Here is a 19877-nt window from a genome sequence, read left to right as displayed (position 1 = left end):
TTTCCGCAGCAGTCGTCCTTCTCTTGGCTTAAGTGTGTTAGTACAGAGCTCGTTGTCGGCGTGGGGCAGAGGTGGTTTTCTCCAGCCTGGCTTGATCTCCTACTCCCTTCCCCCACTGTCACTTTTGTCTCCGATTAAATATTTTGAAAGGAAACAGATGGGGATGCTTTGAGCCCCAGCGGGCTGAAGTGCAGGATTCCTGAACCTGTATGGGTATTACTCAGCCTGGTGGTAACGTTTTACTGACCGGTTTATTTTCTTTTTGATTTGAACAAAGGAGGCCTGACTGCTCCTGATTTATGAGAGGTAAATTAAAAGCGGTTCGTTGTCTGCACTGCCATTTCTCAGCAATCGTCAGGAAGGAAAGAGATGGTCACGCCACTAATGATTTAAAGTGTGTAACTAGCAGCTATACACTGCCATTAAATAATACAAAAAAAAAAGTTCTTGGCTTGTAATGAGCATTTGGCTCCTCTTGCTTTTAGAGGAAGTGAGTAATCAAAGGGGAAAAACATGCCTATTAAAGTGACGCCCATTTTAGAGCCTACACTGGTGGACTGTATTGCAGCCTGCACCGTCAGGGCTTGCTGCTTTTGCCTGTTGCTGTTGCAACCTCTTCCCCCACACGCAGCATCAGGCATTCAGGCTTGTTTCCTTCCACTGGTGATGATGCTTGTGTCAGTCCTGTCAGGCAAGCCTTAAAACCTCTGGTATCCTGCAGGACAGAGAGAAACTTCCCATCACCTCCAACACAGGATTTCCCATGCAGTTCTGCTACCCTTTTACACTGATCTGGTTTGCAGCTACGTGGAGTTTTGGCCAAGCACATGGCATTTTTGTGGAGAGTGCCGAGTGCTCCACAGAGTTGCTGGGGAAGAGTTGTTACTATTCTAAGCAGTAGCAGCTGATACAAATTTAAAATTGCCTTAATAAAAAAGAGCACAGTTATTTTCCAGGCCTTGTTTCTACTGCATACACTGGCAGCACTTGCAGCAATGCCGCTCCAAGCACACATGAAACAATAAGGATCTTTCTGATGCCTTCCAGACAAGTCAGAGCTATTTTGGGAGCTCTAGTATGTGTTTGTAAACTCTCAGATCATTTTTGCCTCCTTAACACTTAGAAAGATCTCCTTCCTGCCCTGCTTAAAAACAAGTGATGCTTCTTATTTTGATATCCTAGAAATGAGCAGGGATTTTTTTCCCCCCTTCCGGGCTTTCCCCGGTCCTTTTGTAGACACTTGGCTCCCTGCTCAGCAGCTAAGCAGCTCTCTCTTGTCCATGACGGACTGTACTGCGGGCCGTAACGTCCAGGGCTTTGTTCTTGCTCTTCGCCTGCCGTTCCCCAGGCGAGCCGTGGAGCAGGTAGGAGGAAAGACTCTTGCTCCTCGCCCGCCAGCCCCCAGGGTCCCAGAGGGGGATCGCTCATAACCCTCCTACAGAGATGCCATCTGCTCTGCAAGAAGGAGCGTGGCCAGGTCAAGAGGAAGAGCGAGGGGAAGGGGGGCGTGCGGACAGAGGGCGAGGGGGGTGTTTAGACCCGCAGTTCCGCCCCTTGTTCCCCCGCTTCCCAGGGAGGGGTCAGCCTGCGGAGCCTGCTTCTGATCGCTGATGTTTTGCCAGGCTTGTAATTTCATATTTGTTCTCACAGCACAAAAAATGTAATTGCGCAGTCCCTCCCACACGGCACTCGTCGTCGTCTACCAGGGCTGACTCGTTTCCTGTTACATGCTTGCTTCAGCACTTGGGTTTTACCTTTTGTGGCTTTCCCTTTCCAGCCCCAGGAGCAATTCACTGCTGCACTACATTCTCTGGTCGCTAACCCAAGAGTTCGCATGGGGTTTGGGTCTTAGAGCTTGGGGTGGTATGTTGGGTTTTGGTTTAAGGTACGAGAGGTAGCAGCTTTGTAGCATTTCCGGGAACAGGATCATTATCAAGCTGGCAGTGGCTCTGGGGCACGAATTTCAGAGGTTTCTGCTTCACTGAGATATAGATCTGAAAAAAACAAAGCTCTAAGGGATTTTCACTCGCCTCAGAATAAACCATGCTGAGCGTTGTACGTCAAGGTCACTCAATTATCCCAGCCCCCTCTGCTCCTTCTCATCATGCAACCTGCTTATAGCCAACGAAGAATTAAAGCAGGACAATGCATTGATTTGTCCTGAGGAAATCCTTCTGGGAGATAACCTGTGTGAATGCCTGCGCAGAGCCAGGCAGAGGTCCCAAGAACAGGGCTGAGCCTCACAAAAATCCTCAGAGGTAGGAGGCAGGGCCAGCTGCCCAAACAATAAATTGTACAAGCGGCTTTGCCTTGATGTGGTTGTGAGCAGTGCAGAAACCCAAAAAAGGTTTTCCCCAGGCTGACACGTTTCAAAAAAGGGACAGAGAGAAAAGCTGCAGATTAGTACCTTGCTTTGGGGCAAAGACAGGCTATCCTGACCTAATGAATGCAGTGCGTGGTTGGTTTGTACGCATGGAGTTACTGACCTGCTAGTTTGTAATAAAACGGGTTCCAGAAAAAAAAAAAAAAAAAGATAAATCGCCCCCACTGATGTAAAATCTGCCTTCAAAGTAGGAGAATGGCTGCCTTGTCAGCTGGGGTAATTTGGCTTATCAGATTTATTAACATGCTTGTCAGTAATACACATTTCATCTGATGATCTGATGCTGTAATTTGTTTGTAGCACAAAGTCAGCTGGTTTAATAAGCTGCTGAGGCCTGGGCAGAGGGAGGGGGTGGGTTTTTAATCGGTGCGTTGGGAAGAAAGTAAGCGCGGAGGCTGTGTGTCGGTCAGGAGCCATGCACAGCGTCTGGCCTGTGCCAATGCTTCATATAGCAGTAGCAACCTGGAGGCTTCGGAGCAGCACTCAACACGTTTGGGGATTTTTGTGTTTTCACAGAAGCGCGCTGCCCGCATCTCCAGTGCCAGACGTTGGATGGGAGCAGCACCTTGGGGGGGCATCCCTGTTAGACACACGCACACAGGCACCCCCTTTCACCCAAGCTGTGGGTGATCTCTTTGGGTTATGGCAGGGCACACGTTGTACCTGCAGCTGTGCAGGCGGCCAGCCTGGCACATCCTCACTGGTCTCGGCTCTCCTCTTCCTGACAGCTCTGCCATACTGGGTTTCAGGCTCTCTTGGACCATCTAGCCTCCAGCACGCGTTGCAGGGGCTCTAGGTGAGCCTGCTTTAGCAGGGGGGTTGGACTAGATGATCTCCTGAGGTCCCTTCCAACCCTTACGATTCTGTGTGATTCTGTGTGAAAACCATGAAGCAGGGCTCTGCTAGCAACCTCTCTGCCAACCTTGCCTTTCCCTCCTCCCCACCTATCACTTCAAACCAAAGTTCAGGAAATACTGCACAAAATGCAGAACATGTGATTTTTGTATTAGTCGTTTTAGCCAGAGAATCACCCGCAGCAGGGGCAACGCAGATACGTAACGAGTAGCTATCCTGTCATTAGAAAATCCACAGCACAGACCATTTGTCCTCTTCAGCAGCGCTCATCACAGTCCATCAGGGTTTATACTGCTCTAGCTTTCAGGAAAGGGGATGTGTTGGAATTGTGTCCCCCCCTCGTACCGACTTACCTTGCTTCTCATCTTCCCGTGGTCCTTCGACACAGCACATACATACTCACCTCCCAGTGCCACACCGGCAGCAGATGAGGAAGGCAAAAATACTGAGGGAGTTGGCCACAAAGGAGTCTGAAGAGATTTCTTTCCTCCAAAGATGAGTTGTAGGTGGTTGTTACCTTTGGATCTGAGTATGAAGCGCGAGGGAATTAGACCACATTTGGCTCAGCTTCTCAGGAAAACACAGCTGATTAAAGAAAAAAAAAAATGTTGACTAAAATGTGTGCAACACGCAAACGAGCAAACCCTCATGCTTGGCTGTATCTCACACACCACCAGCCAGCGTCCAAGCCTTCAGGCTGCTGGTCAGCCTGGAGCTATTCGTTCAGCTGGCACGGTGTGTATGTACAATTTCGGCTGCACGTATGAGAGAGCAGAGGGACATTAACCCGCATATTCATGGCATGCCTGCATAAGCCCATCCAAAGCCGTGGACTGTAGGCCTAGGGAACCCAACCACCAGATACATGCAGCTTGCAGTTTTTCCAGGGATTGGCAGGGATCATTTAGCCCCAGGATCTGCCGGTGGCGGGGGGAGCCTGTTGCCAACCCCACATGGCTGCTGGTGCTGCTGAAGCCGGGCCAGCTTCCAGGACAGAGGCTCAAGTGACAGCGGGCTGCTGCTGCAGACACCTCAGAGGACATCACGGCCAAGGCAGTTTTTAAGAGAAGTTGAAGTTCTGTAAATTTTGAGTCTTGTAAACAGAGATTGAGACAAAAGCCGAGCACCCAAATTTTAGCTCCTGCCTGCATATCAGCTAAAGAAAATACAGAACCAGCAGACTTTTCTGAAAGCAAACAGTCATCCAAAAATCCTCCGGCACCTTTGCAAATCTAACCACTGGTGTGTTGGTGCTTAACTAGACGTAAGTTCCTGATTTCAGGCATTAGGGATTTGAAACTTTGTCTTGCGTCTTTTAATTTAGCAGGACTTAATTGACCAACTGCAGTTTTCCCTAGAAAAATGTATTTGTTTCTGAATAATATTCTCTCTTAGGATCACTTACATGTAGGGCAGGAAAAATTTTAGCACACCTGATGTTTTACTAAGTAAGGAGATGGGAATTACTGCGTTTGCTTTGTACCCTGAGTTAAGTCAGATTGCGGTGTATAGCAGAAGTTACGGGGCATTGAGCACTGGATGTGATGGCAGAACAGCACCGGTAGGGAACTGTAAACAGTGCCATAACTTCACTCCCTGAGAGTGATTTGTCCATGTTGTTACACTTTCCACGCTCCTCCTGAAAGCTAAAGGAACTTTCATGAGAGGGTGGTGAGAAGTCAAAGTCAGTCGGTTTCCAAATTCTAGAGTGTTTGTCACTAGGGATCAGCAATAAGCAATGCAACTCTTTGCCTGTATGTTAATACAAGGCACCAGGGAAATGTCTGCATATTTTTTGCACATACAACGAGTTAATTACTACCACAAGACTTTTCTTTAAAGTCATACTGAAAATATTTTCCCTAAGAAAACAGTAAACTATTGGAGAAGCAAATAAATCAGTGTTTAAAGGCTTGTTATCTTACCATCCTTACCACAACTGGCTCCTGCAAGCTCTGGTGATGGATGAGCACATTAGAACTGCACATATTTAAGACACTACAGGCTTTTCAGTGCCAGGAGCTTAAAGTACACTGTCAAGTTATAAATCACAGGCCAAAGTTGTGCCTTGACATCATTGCACTCCAAGCAACTCGAATGGCAGTATTATTTTTAAGTCCTTGCATGTTTCTAATGAAATATTAGGTTTGTTTTTAATTTACGTTTTTACCATGTTTGTTTTGCATTTTGCTCAGCTTGAGCAGGGAAACTGGGAGGTACATTTCCAATAAATCTCATTTCTATTCATACGTGCTAACTGTGTTTGACTTGCAAATATCACAGGGAAATGTTAATCTAAAACATTCTGGGAGAAAGAAGTTCTATTATATTGGGCTTATTGGTTTTTAAAACTTTTTCTCTTTTTTTCTTTTATAAAACTTCAAACCTGAACTAAAATGTCCTTAGCCTTCTCTTGAGATGGGGAAAAACCCCACCCCTTCCCTGCTAAGTCTTTCCTTCTGCCCTACATGTTCCACCTGCCTGTCCTCTCCGACCATACTCTGTGGAGCTCATTTTTTTAACTCTTGCCTGCAGCTCTGTCCGCCAGCACGTGTTGCAGAAGGCAAGAGTCACCTGCAAACTGGTACTTCGATTCTGTCTCTATTCTGATTAAGACTTGTTTATTCTTTCATTAGGTGCAAAGTTTCCCATTAAATGGACTGCGCCAGAAGCAGCATTGTATGGAAGGTTCACAATAAAGTCAGATGTGTGGTCTTTTGGGATCCTACTGACAGAGCTGGTAACAAAAGGGAGAGTGCCGTACCCAGGTAAGAAAACAGCCTGAGCCCTGCTTCACCTGGGGAGAGGAGCAGCAATGAGCCATATGCTCAGATCGGAATGTTTTTTTTTTTATTTTCACTGGGCTCAAAGGAAGATGGTTGTCATATATAAGTTCTGCGTATGCTTGAAAACGGACCTGACTCTGAAAGCTGCTGCACGATGTTCATGATAAAAATGGCAAGAGGATAGAAAATCCACCATATTCATTTCTAATTTTTTTTATTGTTCTCAAGTCAGATAATATACTTTCTAGACAAATAATGAAAGCAATGTAAAATTACTATACTGTGGAGCAAATAGCTCTCCATAGTATAGCATTTCTTTAAGGTACCGAGAGTTAAACTCCCAGAGCGGCATTACTCCATTTGTTCTGTCAGTCTGGTTCTCTGCAAGGTTTGACGACTGTCTGCATGTCTGGTGTTACCAAATCTCTTTTTTATAAACTCTTAAATTTCAATCCTTGCTTTCGAGATGGATGGAAAGGAAAAAAAATAATTCTGTAATGTGCAGGCCAGAGCTCATGGCAGGGTCGCAGCGGGGCCAGACTCTCTGCATGGGGGAACTGGAGGCCCCATGGCTCTTTGTTGAAACCCTGCCAAGTATCCAATGGATTAAGATTTGTAGGAGGGGTGATTGGATCTGCCTATGCAGAAAGGGCTTTTCATTCTCTTGCCCCCCTGAAGATTGTAGGCATTCGGGTGAAGAGGAAAGGGGTGAGGTGAAAGCAGTGCATTACATGGAAAAGAATGTAATCCCTTCATTTTGTTATCAGCACAGATACTAACAGGGCATCTAGCTGCATCTTTATTCTTTTTAGAAAAAAAAAATAATTCTCACCAGTATGGCTGTGTGCACTGCAGCTGATTAAATGGAAAGTGCCCTAAAGCGGTTTCAGTTTTCCAATCTGTGCCATGATCAAGCAGTCAGATCCATACATCAAATTGCACAGGAGAAGCATAAAGGCGGAGTTCAGTTTATCGTGTGGTATTTCACGCCACTTCAGAAGGCTGAACTCAGCAAAACTAAACTCCCAGAGTTTTACCAGGAATTTCAACTTTGCTAGCACCTAGCAGCTGGTAACTGGTATTTGGGAAGAGAAAATGGGGACTGGAAGGCTTCTCATGATTAGCACTGAATTTTGGCATGATTAACAGGGAGCAGCTTAGTGAAGCTGTGACTGACAACAGGATGAGGTAGCAGAAGGCGAGATGACGTGTTTCCGTGTGATGGATGAGTCCCTCTGCCCAGCACTTCCCCATGCGGTTAAGGAGAAGCGGGTGTTGCCACCACACGGAGTGACTGTGTCAGTAGCCAGCACAAAGGTCTTCTCACCGTGAGGACTACTGGCAGTGGCGTGGGAGAGACGTGATTTCCACGGGTTTATTGAGGGTTAAGTGCAGACACGGCGTGGTGTGCAAAGGTCGAAGACAGAAAGATGATGTGTAAGACTTTGGCTGATATGGTGTTGCTCCCAGAGGGCGGGCAGTGCTCCTCGCTGGCCTGCAGGAAGAAGAAATTCCTCATCACTACCAGCAGAGTGGGTGCACAGAGTTAAGGTGAATTTTTTTTCCCTGAGCTCCGCGTTGGTGGGGCAGAGATGCTCAGTGAACTAGCCTTCTCTCTTTTCACGTGCGTGAGCACAGAGACATGCACACACTCACAGGAAAAATACTATTCCCGGAAAAAAAGTACTGTCTTAAGCCCTGTGTTGACTCACAAGTTTGTAACTGAGCACAGTGCTGGCCATGGCAGAGGAGGATTTCTGCACTTCCCAAGTGTTGCTTTCCCTCCCTGAAGGAGAAAGAGACCACTGGATGTGCATTTAAGTGCTTGCAATATATAACTTCATGTAGGACCCATGACAGAAATCTCAGGCATGGTCTGTGTCCTGAAAATGTGGACAGTTTTATTATGTGGCAGTTTGAGCACATCAAAGACAACTAGCGGCATCTCTCCTCTTTCAGCACCTTCCTCCCCCTTCATCCTTCATCCTACATAAAGCCCTCACACACTGAAAGTCCTTCCGGCTCACTCTCCCCAGCCCATGCTAGGAAGACATCAAGTAGCTGGAAGCATCTTTCTATGTTTACATATCACAGAGTCAGCAATTTTCTGGATGGTCATGTACTGCCTCAGTTATGCACTGCTCGAGCTCTACGCCAGGGCCCTTCCGCCCCGCCAGGACTCCCACCCTGCTCAGCCAGGTCTTAACCATTCTCATGGTCACCATCACTCCCCTCTCTGTCAGTTTTACCTAAGGGCAGTCTCTATTTTGAATCTGAATTTCCAAATTCTTTAGAGATTTCAAGTTGGTCTCATTCCCCAGACCCTAACCGGGAAAGCTTCTATAGGCTGAGGCAACAGTGGAGAGGAACAGGGGCATTCTCAGAAGGCTCTGTCTTTGCATATGGGTTGAAAAGAGGGCTCGGACTTCCCAAAGTGACAAAGACTTCCTGAGCTCCTCAGAAAAGACTATTTTCCCCTGACATAGAGAGGATCATCCATCTCCCACTTCATACTAGGGAGAGGAAGGACCTCCTGGAAGGATAAAGCTTAATGAATTCAGGTCCCTCTCTGGGGCAGGGAGTAGGGTTCAGATGCACCCACAGGGCTTTTCCTGCCATCACAGGATGGCTTGCACGAGGAGGAAAAGATGGGAGTTCAACCACCCTGAGAGGCAAGACTCAGCCCACCTGACCCAAGTAGACAACCTGTAGGTGAGAGAATGCAGTTTGTAGGCACTGCCAACCGCTTTGGCACCCAAGGCATGTGGATTTGCAAGCTCTGGAAAAGGTCAGCCTTGAAACAGAGTCGTGGAGCTGTCACTTCTGCTGTACTACCCAGTTTCTGAAATAGTTGTGGGCATGTTGTCCTGATGTTCCTGCTTACAGCTTGCAGCAGGCCGGGGGGGGGAGCAGGGGGATGCCCTCAGGCAAAGGGATTGCTCTCTTGCTTGACAAGATCTTAGTGCCTGGAGAGGTTATTTATAGCACACACCCCAATTCTGCGGTGGTAACCAAGCCCGCAGGGTGTACCTCATGCCTTGGAGAACCAGGCAGTTTTAAGCTTGTATAGAAGGAGGGAGAAGCACAATGAGGACAGAAGGAGAAGGCAGGCGGTAGATGGGAGGGGAACAGACTGTGTGGAACAGGGCTTGGCATTCATTGTCCCCCAGATTTCAATCAGTTCCTGTCCTGATGCCCCGTTTTGGAAGAGCAGCAGTGGCGGGACGTGTGAATGGTAAAGATTTTGTTGGCAGAGATGAAGATCAGGCTAGAATTCATAATCAAGCTTTGCCCTGGGCCCTATAGCTCCCACAAGCAAGACTGACTTTTTGACAGATGTCCTCATCTTTATCCTTCAACCAAGCCTGTTTCTCTGTCAATGGACGTAATGGGCTGCTATGATAACTAATTTACTAGTGCTTTTCCTAGCCTTCCCTAATGCTTTCCCATTCTTTTAACAAGGCAGCAGATTGAAATAAGTAACTTTCACAGTCTTTCTGGGCATTGAGGTTCTATTTCCACTGTTATAGTGGGGAAATAAACACTAGGTATCAGCAGAAGAAAAGCCAAGTTTAAAAAATAGTCTGCCTAGTCAACCTTTTCAGTGTTTCTTTCCCCTTTTACAAATTCCCCTTGGGTCTTAGTTTTGGGGGTTTTAATGGAGTTTAAGAGTAGGAGGCCACATTTCTCTAGCAGTAGTCAGAGAATTTGGGGGTTTTTATCATGTTGCCTTTTGGATAGGCAAAAATCTCAGTTGCACTAAACAAGCACCTCTGAACTTGCCCCCTCTGCTTTCTGCTGCACTTGTCATATCAAGAGCATTTATGTTCTATGTGTAGTATGACAGCCACCACGACGCTATCCACATCACTGCCTCCAGCCAGGCTGGTCTTTAAATTGGGGCTCCAAGCAGCTCTGCAGTCCCTGGGAAGCTGTATTCAGCCTCCTCATCCCCTGGGGAAGCTGAGCCACAAGTGCCAGGGAGCAAGCACGTGGTACGCTGCCCACGGCTGGGGCCGAGTACACATCAGTGAGCCGGCATACGCGCGTGTTCCGTCATCGTGGATGGTTGGATAAGGAGTTGAGATGCGTACTCAGCACATAGCACAGACAAGCTCGGGTGGGTTTCTTTGTAAGCAGGAAAGCTCCACTCACAAATGCTGTAGCTCGAAGTTTCATCTCTTATACCAAGCATATAACAACTTATTTTAAAAAAACAAAACCAAAGCAAACAAAAAAAAAGCCCAACAGATATTGATAGCCAACTTTGTGGGTGTTTTGAGGATGAGGAGTTGTTGGAGGTTTCAGGCCTTAATTTCTAAACAAAGTGGGACAACTTCCAGATTTTTGAAACTTGTTGCTACTTTTGCACAGAAATAACTAGGTTCATATTGTACTCAGTAAGAACAGCATTATGCTTCAAAGGTCATCTTCCTTTAGGAGCAGCTTTCCTGTTCCCTCCAAGTGCACTATCGTGCCTGCGTAAGGAATAATCTCCCTGCCTGAGCTCCATATCTCATTCCTGTGCCCTCACCTCTGGCTTTTCTTTGAGGCTGTCCATGGAAGTTAGAAATTCTGCTTCCAGGTCAAACTGAACAAAACCCCAAAATCAACATGTCTCCATTGTACCTCTCTCTTTTGAGAGCACGCTCAGAGTGCCAACGTGATCCAGCCCTGGAGGGGCTACACAGTTTTACCTTCTCATCTGTTCTAGAGAAGGGCTGACATGTCCAGCTCTGAGGGATCTTTGAACATGAACTCTGGGTTCTCGTAGAATCTGAAATACAGCATTTCAGGGGACAGGCAGAAGCTGAGCTGTTGTTTTAAGAGTCCTGCTTTAAGCATTTGTGTCAGTATTAGTTTGATCATTGGTCTGAAAGCATGCAGTGGGTCTTGAAGGAGCACAATTCTCAGTCCAGCAGAAGCAAGCAAGAATAAGGTGGCTTAAAACCATCCCTGTCCTCACTGGACTTCACGTTGCCCGAAGTGGCTTATTAGCTTTGGATGTGGGGACACCGCCTAGTTACCGCAATGTTTCCTGTCTTCTGGAAGAGCAGCGTTGCCCAGATCTGTGCTATTTGCACATCTGCTGTGCTCCGTCTAATCAAGCTCCTCAGAGCACTCCAAAGCACTTTCCAGTGGTTTTTTTAGTCACAACTGGAAACTTTACATCCTCTTTTATGTCATGGTAACTCTTACTACTGCAACTTTTCTAGGAAAAGTCAAGCAGCATTGCATTTCTGTCCCCAGTCCATATGGGCAGTAGATTTTTATTGTATTGAGCATTAAAGTAGCCATATCCTGTGGCATCCTGAGATTTTTGAAGGTTTCACTAATAAAGCTGGATGGTGGGAGGTTATTTCCTTTTTGGTCTTCTCAGGGAATAAAAAGCTAATGGAAAAGCCATCTTTTGAAAATTGGATGTTTCCTTCTTGGTCCAAATGGTAATTCTAGAAACATCATGAGCACAAACTGATTTTTCAAGCAGGTGAAATAGCTGTAGTCTACAGAAGAATATTGCTGAGTATTTTATTCCACACATTTAAGGATTTTAGGATAAACTTTTAAAGGGTCTAGAAGCGTAGTGCAAGCAGAATTTCATTCATTATTTACTAAAAGAGTTGAAACTCTCGGGTATTCATTAGGAGAGAGGAGTTGTAAAGACTGCTCAAATATTCTCTCTGTGGTGTTAGAAGTGCAGATACAACAGGCTCCTGCTATCGAAAGAGAAACACCAAAACTTGTGGGATAACATAAGCAAATCTAGATAATAGGTTTGTAAACATAAATAGGCCTTTTAAGAAGTAAAAAGTATACCTGAAACTGCTATTTTTCTAAGTCTGACTAATAATCCAATCAATTTTGAAAAAAATGTATTTCAAACTCCTTTTTTAAATTAGCAGCACATGTCAAAACCAAGATAATTTATTTGGCAAATCCTAGGCGCTGCAGCCCTTGCTGGATGTATGAATTCCAGTAAGGAACATGAGGATTACTTGGTTTAGTTTCATATCTGGGCTTTACTGGGAGGGAGGGAAAAGGAGAAGGAAAAAGAAGGGCATTTTCCTGGATTATACTGTGATGAGAAAACCTGCCTTGACTGACTTTCCAGGGACAAAGAATGACTGTGATTTCAGACAGCAATGTCTCTTTTATGTTCTTTTTTCTCTCTCTCCTTTTTTTTTTAAAGGGAAGTGAGGAGCTGTTTATGTTTTTCCTCCCCCCTCTCCTCAGGGTTTTTCTTCCAGCATACAGTCCATTATCAAGTTTCAGAGTGTGCTTTGCAGCACTGAGTAATGCACTGGATAAAAATACCAAACATTTGATATCTGAGAATAACAAATCAGTTGGGAAGGAGCTTTTCCACTGCTGTTGCTTCCACCCTTGTTGTACTTAAAGGGGTAACGCCAAAATAAAAACAAAGAAAGCAGTTTGTTTGTGGTTTAGGTATATACAACAGATGAGTTACTGGTAACACTAATTTTCATAGCCTTTAATATGTAAAGGAAGCAAAGCACAGCAGAAGTTCTTACTCCAAAACATGAGGTAATTCAAGTGATTCAAAGACAAGGATATGAAAAAAGGGTGCAGATTTTTGTTCAAAACACAGATGAAAAAAACTGGGAACACAATGCGAGCAAAATGCCCGGTTTTTTTCTTGTAGCATCTCAAAAACAGCAAGCCCAGAAGGTTTGGGTTGATGCTGCCTTTGGGTTGGTGATGACTAATAGGCCGCTAGCGTTGCTTTGTAATTTAATAAAAAAGTAAAATATGTTTGAAAATATTCTTGTTGGATAATGAGGAACGCCCAAACATTTGTTCAGCGTGTGGCAAGCTTTTCTGGTTTGTTGTGAGCCTGGGTGACCTAACAGTTTGGAGTCAATAATACAGAAGTACCTTAACTCTGTGCAGAATCTGATGTCCATAGAGGACGGTTATTACTCTGTTTTCATCATTCTGGGGAGTCCTAACCACAGACCACTTTAGGTACCATACAAATGTGTTCGCTCCTACTCATAAACATCTAACACCAAAAATACAGTGGGTGGACGCAGGTGATAAATCAAACACAAGAAACCAGTGCTAAAACGTTGGTCTGCAGGTTAGGAAATACCTAGGAAAATCAGCAATCTAACCTTTCTTTTTGCAATTATCACTGCTAAAGAGAACGGTAAGGAGAGGTTTGTAGGAGGATGAGGCAGTTTTCTGGGGAGATTCCTCCATGCGCAACAGGCAGCATAAGAAACAGCACATCAGTGCTTGTTTGAAAATTGAAGGCGCTGCAGTCAGGTAACCAGAACTGTGAATTGACCAGGACGTGGCCAAATGAGAGCCTAAATGCTAGCGGGGCAGCCTGTGAGAGGCTGTGAAAGTGAAGACAAGCAGCTGGTATTTTACAGAGTAAGCAACAAGGAGCGAGTGGCAAGGCCATGCAAAGGGTGGTCACAGTAACAGGCTAGGAAATGATCCTTGCAGAGACACTGCAAATGGGTATCAGCAGGAGAAAATTACCCTGTCAAGATAAGAGGAAAAGGTGTTTTGTAATCCTAACACGAGATGAGAATCTAGATGTGGAAAGGCTGTATTTTGTAGATGCTTCTTTCAAAACATCTTTAAGAATTAAACACAGCCAGGACGTGAGGACATAGAGTAAACACCAAGTCCAAGGATACAATGAGTTACCAGCCCAAACGCGATGCAGTGTAAGGATATTATTCCCACTGGTCAGGGTGTAGACTAGACAAATGAATCTGTACTGAAAAAGGTGGTTGAATTATTTCTCACAAATAAGTTTACTAAAAATACAAGGTAGAGACGATCCCCTCGGTCCTGAAGGTGGAGCAAGAAAATTCTTCAAAGAGGACACCCTGAAAGAACAGAATGGAGGAGACCCAGGGAAGGACAGTGTTGTGGAAGCCAGGGGGAGGATAAGCTAACAGAAAGAGCATCTACATCAAGGTGCTGGTTTCTAGATGTGGTCATGGAGGAACTTCAGTGTCCCTACTAGTTCTCCTGCAGAGCTGCTTGGCAGGACCCACTGAGTCAGGAGAGTGAAGCCTGAAGATATTTTTCAGCAGAGGACTGGGGCAGGGCTTGCCAACTGGTAAGCCACAAAGCTTGCAGTCAGTGTGCATGCCTCCTCTGAAATGCTTCTGCGTGCCTGCAGTGCCTGTCTTACTTCTGGTACTGTTAAAAAGCTAAAGGAATTACTGGAAGAGATATTTAAACTAAAGTTTAGGTTGACTGCAATTAATGTGTGGAGCAAAGCACTTTGGCAGAGGAATCAAGGATTGAAGGGGTTGCATAGAAAAGACAAGGTAGCAAAGGGCCTGGCTTGCCTCTAAGATCTTAATAAAACTTCTTGCCTTTTCTGAGAGAGAGTGGAGGTTCTGCAGTGGAGCTGGTTTGGTTGGCGTTTGGCTTGTCTTCCAAGCAACTTTGTTCACTTCTGGGTTGGGATGGAACAGTGAGATTTGGGAGAAACAATACTAACCAGCATAGATGGAGGTAGCGCAGGTCAGCAGGGGCAGTAAGCTTTTGAACCGACATGGAAGGTAACGCCGCTGGACATCCCTGGGAGCCCAGAGAAGCAGAGTTTGTCTTGAAGCCTCTGCAGCACGACCTCACGCAGCACTTCAAGAAAGGCCCACGCTCAGTGTGAGGGTGTCAAAAATCCATCTCAGTTTCTAGAATCTTGAGTAGTATTTGTTGTAGTGCACTTATTTTCCTTAACCACCTCACATAATGTATTTCATGGCTACTGTTGTTGGAGAGAGAAAGCCCCAAATCCTGCCTGTTGTGAGTAAACCAAGAGGGTAACTGTGGGAGCAGCGATTTACTCATTGCTGGAGCCTAAAATGCTCTACTGGGAAAGAAAATAATCCAGGTTACCTTGCAGTAGATGAAAAGCTGGAACAGGACACTGGGGTTGTTTTGTTTCGCTTGTCTGAACCGAAAGAAACTAGCATGATCGAGAAAACTGTATGTATTGTAGATCTAGTTATACTTGGGTTAATTTTCCCGTAATTTAAGAGTGTGGATTTGTCTGCCCTTTACAGGCATGAATAACCGTGAAGTCTTGGAGCAAGTAGAACGTGGTTATCGGATGCCATGTCCTCAGGACTGTCCCATTTCCTTGCACGAGCTTATGATCCACTGCTGGAAAAAAGACCCAGAGGAGCGTCCAACTTTCGAATATTTGCAGGGTTTCCTTGAAGACTACTTCACTGCAACAGAACCCCAGTATCAGCCTGGCGACAACCTGTAAATCCCTGGTCTCCAGACACTCTCATGAATTACCAGGTGTTTCTCAGCCCTGCCCCACCTGTCCTTCAGCTTCCAGCTCCGTGATCGGCTTCTCCGGAGTGCAGCATCTTCCAGCACCGCCGTGCACAGGAGGGGCTGAAGCTGGGAACTCGCGCAGCCCTTGCCTGTGACCACTTGTCCTAATAATCTGAATGTCCTGGATGAAAAGGAGAAAAACACTTGTTTTTTCTTAATCAAAGACTCCAAAACTGCATTGTATTGATGTTATGTAAACTGCAAAAACTCTGTTCATTGTAAATAGTAACTCAGTGCCAATAACTGATCCTAGTGCTTTCCTTTTTTTAAAATGCAAAACCTATGTGATTTTAACTAGTCTTCTCCTGATTCAACTAAAAGTATTATTTTCCAGAAGTGGCCTCTTTGTCTAAAACATTTTTTTTCATGTTTTAACAAATAAAAAAAAAAAAAATCAGGACAGGTGTTTTTTTTGCTTTTTTATATATAAAATATATATAATATATATACATACCTGTACATACAGTATATGGGTGCTATTGCAGAGGAAACTCATTTGGAATTGAATGAATCCTGCTGCAGCAGTACCCAGTTATTGTCCAGAAGTGGCCTCTTTGTCTAAAACATTTTTTTTCATGTTTTAACAAATAAAAAAAAAAAATCAGGACAGGTGTTTGGTTTTTTGCTTTTTTATATATAAAATATATATAATATATATACATACCTGTACATACAGTATATGGGTGCTATTGCAGAGGAAACTCATTTGGAATTGAATGAATCCTGCTGCAGCAGTACCCAGAAAGTGATAATTTTACTGCAGACATGAAAACACTGGTGGGATTCTGAAAGCCAGTGATCTAATTTTTGGCTTTTGCCAAGCATGATTTTTTTAAATTGGATTGCACTTTTTGTTTATGATTATGTACCTGTAGATGGTTGTAACTTTGCTCTTTCAGGAATCATGTGCTGTATTTACAGTAATGTTTCCAATGTTTGACAAGTGTGTGATGATTTGTTCTTGAAATTAAGCCGAGCATATTTAAAGCAAGAAAACTACACCATCACCGTTTGAACTGGAAAATTGAAACTGCAAGGACTTCTTGTATCAAAACATGTATACTGAAATGTTTCGAAAAGATTTATTAAACAGTGTAACCACATTCAGATGGTCTTAAAATCATAGCATTTTAGCCATGTCCACCTGCTAAACTGTTGGTCATGCAACTAGGATTTTTCTGTTTTATGTGTAACATTTTTCCATTGTAAAATAAGTGTGTTAAATGTCCTGTACTGCTAATGAAATTACTTTCTCTATGTCTGCAAGTTCTCCAGTGGAATTACTATGCACTTCTTTACATTTCATGGGGGATGCACAGAACAAAGTATTACCTTTTCAGTTGTCTGTACCAGCCTTGAATTACTTACGTTTAACCAAAAAAAAAAGAAAAAAATTCCTTTCTATTTCTATTGAGTTTTTAATACTGAGTTGCAAATTTTAAAGTCTTAATTACATTTTGTTATGGTTTATTTGCAAGTTTACATTTTAAAACTGTTTAACTTTCTTAATTTAGTAATTAAAAAAAGAGAGCATTTTACATTTGGATAGTTGTTCTTTTGTTTAAACTGTGGAGATAATGGTGGAGACGAGATAAAAACTTTACAAGAAGGGGCGTCATGCCATTTGGGGCATCAGATTTCATAGGAGCATGCAGACCAGTTACCTATGGGGCATCATTTTCCAAATTATGAAGTCAATATGGTTTTAAACAGCTGCAGTTCAACTGTAAGGAAGATGGTTGAATGCACAGCTAGTCTCTCATGTCTCTGTTCTACAAGCAGTTTATTCTTTAACAGTTCTGTTGCATTTAACGTGAATTTACAAGTGTTGCAGGAAAAGATTTTCTATGCCTTGTATTGCTGTTACTGCTTTAAAATATTGCAGCCAAGTAAGACATCCTGACAGTTGAAAATTATTTTTAGTTATTTAATACTTAGATTGTGAATTCATATTCTGAATAGTCATGCATTTTATAAAGAGAACCTTTTTCCGTTCCTGAAAACTAACCCAGTAATGAATTGAGATGCAGAGAACAAATTATCATCGTCGGTTTAATATTTTCTATACAAAACATTGACTGAAAATCCTCTTGCAAAGGAAGGTTCCACACTTAGCCTTTCTTGAAGTGTGAATTTATATGGCAATGTTGCTTGTTACCAGATTTCCATGATAAATTGGTTAACGTTTTACATGTAGAGTCTATAAGTAATGTTATGTACATGATATATTCAATGTTGCTGTACCTGTAGCTGTGGAGTACTGAAGAGGCCATAATTCTTGTTGGACTTTCAGCTTCCTCTTAGTACTTACAAAGCAAGTCGTGGTCCTCTTTTTCCCACAGCTACCCCCCTGCCTTAAAACGTCGTCCAGTGAACTGAGGACTCCGTAGTAACTCAGCGGGCTGGCGAAGCCAAAATGTCACGTGCTCAGCCCAGCGCTCGGTGGCAAAGCGTGGCCATTCTGCCAACTTCCTTAGCAGCCTGCGCTACGCCACAAACCTAAGCGCAGTTTCCACCTGCAATGCGGGATGAGCCTAAAGCGTTAGTTTCGCCTGCGTTTCTCGTTGGAAGTAAGACTCAGATGGGGCGTTGTTGGGGTTTTATGGCCTTTACTTCTGATTCTTGGGTTTGTTGTTTCTTGTATCGCATTTGGTCTATGAGTACCATGTCGGTCTCTGCCGCATCTCTGCCTGCAGCTGGCTTGTGTGCAGACTGGCGCCGCTGTCGAGTGGCAAATCCAGACCATTTCTCATCGGTAGCTCTTCTGCTTCTTTTTCTTAATGTTGGGAGTTTTGTTGTTTGGGTTTTTTAATCTCTCAAATAAAAACATTAGCAAAAATTTAAACAAGGTTGTTAGCATTTTTGCTATAAATTAATAAAAACCTTTTCTTAAGCACTGTGTGTGCACCACAGATAGCTGTGTGGTGACTGTAAAAGTTGAATTCTCAGATGAAAAGTGTCCTGTTCCCTCCAATAATTTTTTTAAGGTAAGGCTAAATAAATCCTATCCAGATTAAAAACAATTGGCCAAAGGCTCCCCCTCACCAGCACACCTGACTCCCAACCGAACCTTGGTGTGGTGGCAAAGTTCTAGAAGAGGTGACCAGCAGCTGAAAGGACTCCATGGGGTGGCCCAGGCACCTCTAGGCCAAGCTTAATCCAAAACCAGTCCCAGGAAAAATGACAGGCGAGAACGTAACACCACCGTGAAGGGGACGGTTAGTACGATTAATGCCTGCTAACACATTTCTGTGAGAAGGAAAGGACGTGAGACTTGGTGGGTCTTCGAAAACATCTTGAAGTTTGTCGGAGGCGCTAATGTGATATTCTTTGGCTTTCCGCAAATAGTGTTCAGCTTAGTTCTATCTGATGTTCTGGTTTTGATTTAATTACCAGTGTAGAAAAGCAAAGTAAATACAAAACAGAAAAGTGATCGACTGCTACGATTGCAAGAATAATCACAAATGGAAAATCTGTCTCCTGTGCGAGTGTTTCTCCTGAAGCCTCTAGACTGGAAAAGACTACCTGCAGACCGAGAAGGCAGATTGCTAAATGTATTTGACCTTGCCACACAACTTCAAGGTGAGTGGGAAGTTGCTCAAATTTATTTTAATACGCACCATCCTTTTCTCCAATGCTGCAATAAAAAATGCAGCACACTAATGAATGCTCCCACATGGTACCCGAGGGGTTTAAGGGCCTCACAGGAGGCTGAGCTGAAGCATGCAAGAGCTATTAGGAGATACACAGTAGCTCCTCTTCTAATGTGTAGACAATATTCATTCATCAAAGAAGGCTTTTCCTGTCTAATGGGAAATTACCACCAGCAGTGCAGACAAAAGGATATTTATTTTCTCCAGTCATGTCGGTTTGAGGGTCTGTCTGTCTTTCAAGAATAATTGAAGTCTGTTTGTAGCTCAGAAATCTCATTGTGTGCTGCCGGCGCGGTAAGCAGTGATTATAATTTCCTGTGGCTCACACACAGGGATATTTTATCACTGAAGGGGCTCCCGTCCATTGGGTCAGCATTCCCTGCCACCCCTGAAGAAGGGGGCACTTCAATTTTGGATTTTCCTGCGCAGACCCAACCAGAACCCGTATCCTTTCAGCAGAAAAGGAAAGGAGGCCCCTTGCCCGGATGCCACTGGCCCAGGGTGTCAGTCTCTCCGTCCCAGTGCTCTGAATTTGTCAGGAGAACTTCTGACAGCTAAAACCAGGTTACTGAGATACATTTTGAATGTTAGAGGGGAAACGCTAGCTTCACTTAAGTCTGTGAGATATTTTCTGTTGACTTTTAATACAGCCAGTGTTCTTGTGTGTGTGTGTATATCTCTCTATGTCTCAAAATGCAATTTGCACGCAAAAACATCTATACCTGCACAAACATCAATCCATCCCCTTGCATTCTGCCCCTGCAGCTGAATGCTTAACAAAAATGTAAGACTAGAACATGAGAAGATTAGAGGACAGAATGGTGTTAACAATAAAAGACTTCCTTTTTTTTTTTTTTT

At 44.1% G+C, this 19877-nt stretch overlaps 1 protein-coding gene across 3 annotated transcripts in view; it reads left to right on the top strand.

Annotated features, from left to right (window-relative positions):
• The window catches only part of FYN (FYN proto-oncogene, Src family tyrosine kinase), an 81213-nt gene extending 65467 nt beyond the window's left edge, over window positions 1–15746 (top strand). For 2 of the 3 annotated variants that reach the window (XM_009645208.2, XM_035900705.1), the window contains 2 exons: window positions 5875–6006; window positions 15084–15745. In XM_009645208.2, the coding sequence (XP_009643503.1) occupies window positions 5875–6006; window positions 15084–15292 (341 nt within the window). In that variant the 3' untranslated portion in view covers window positions 15293–15745. Of the gene's footprint in view, window positions 1–5874; window positions 6007–15083 lie in introns of all 3 variants that reach the window. The other variant, XM_035900706.1, reaches the window with a different exon arrangement.
• Window positions 15747–19877: the final 4131 nt, after the last annotated feature.

This window comes from Egretta garzetta, unplaced genomic scaffold, assembly GCF_000687185.1.
Source record: "Egretta garzetta isolate BGI_Z169 unplaced genomic scaffold, ASM68718v1 scaffold18, whole genome shotgun sequence".
Taxonomy (NCBI): Eukaryota; Metazoa; Chordata; class Aves; order Pelecaniformes; family Ardeidae; genus Egretta; species Egretta garzetta.
This window is presented reverse-complemented; position numbering and strand designations above follow the sequence as displayed.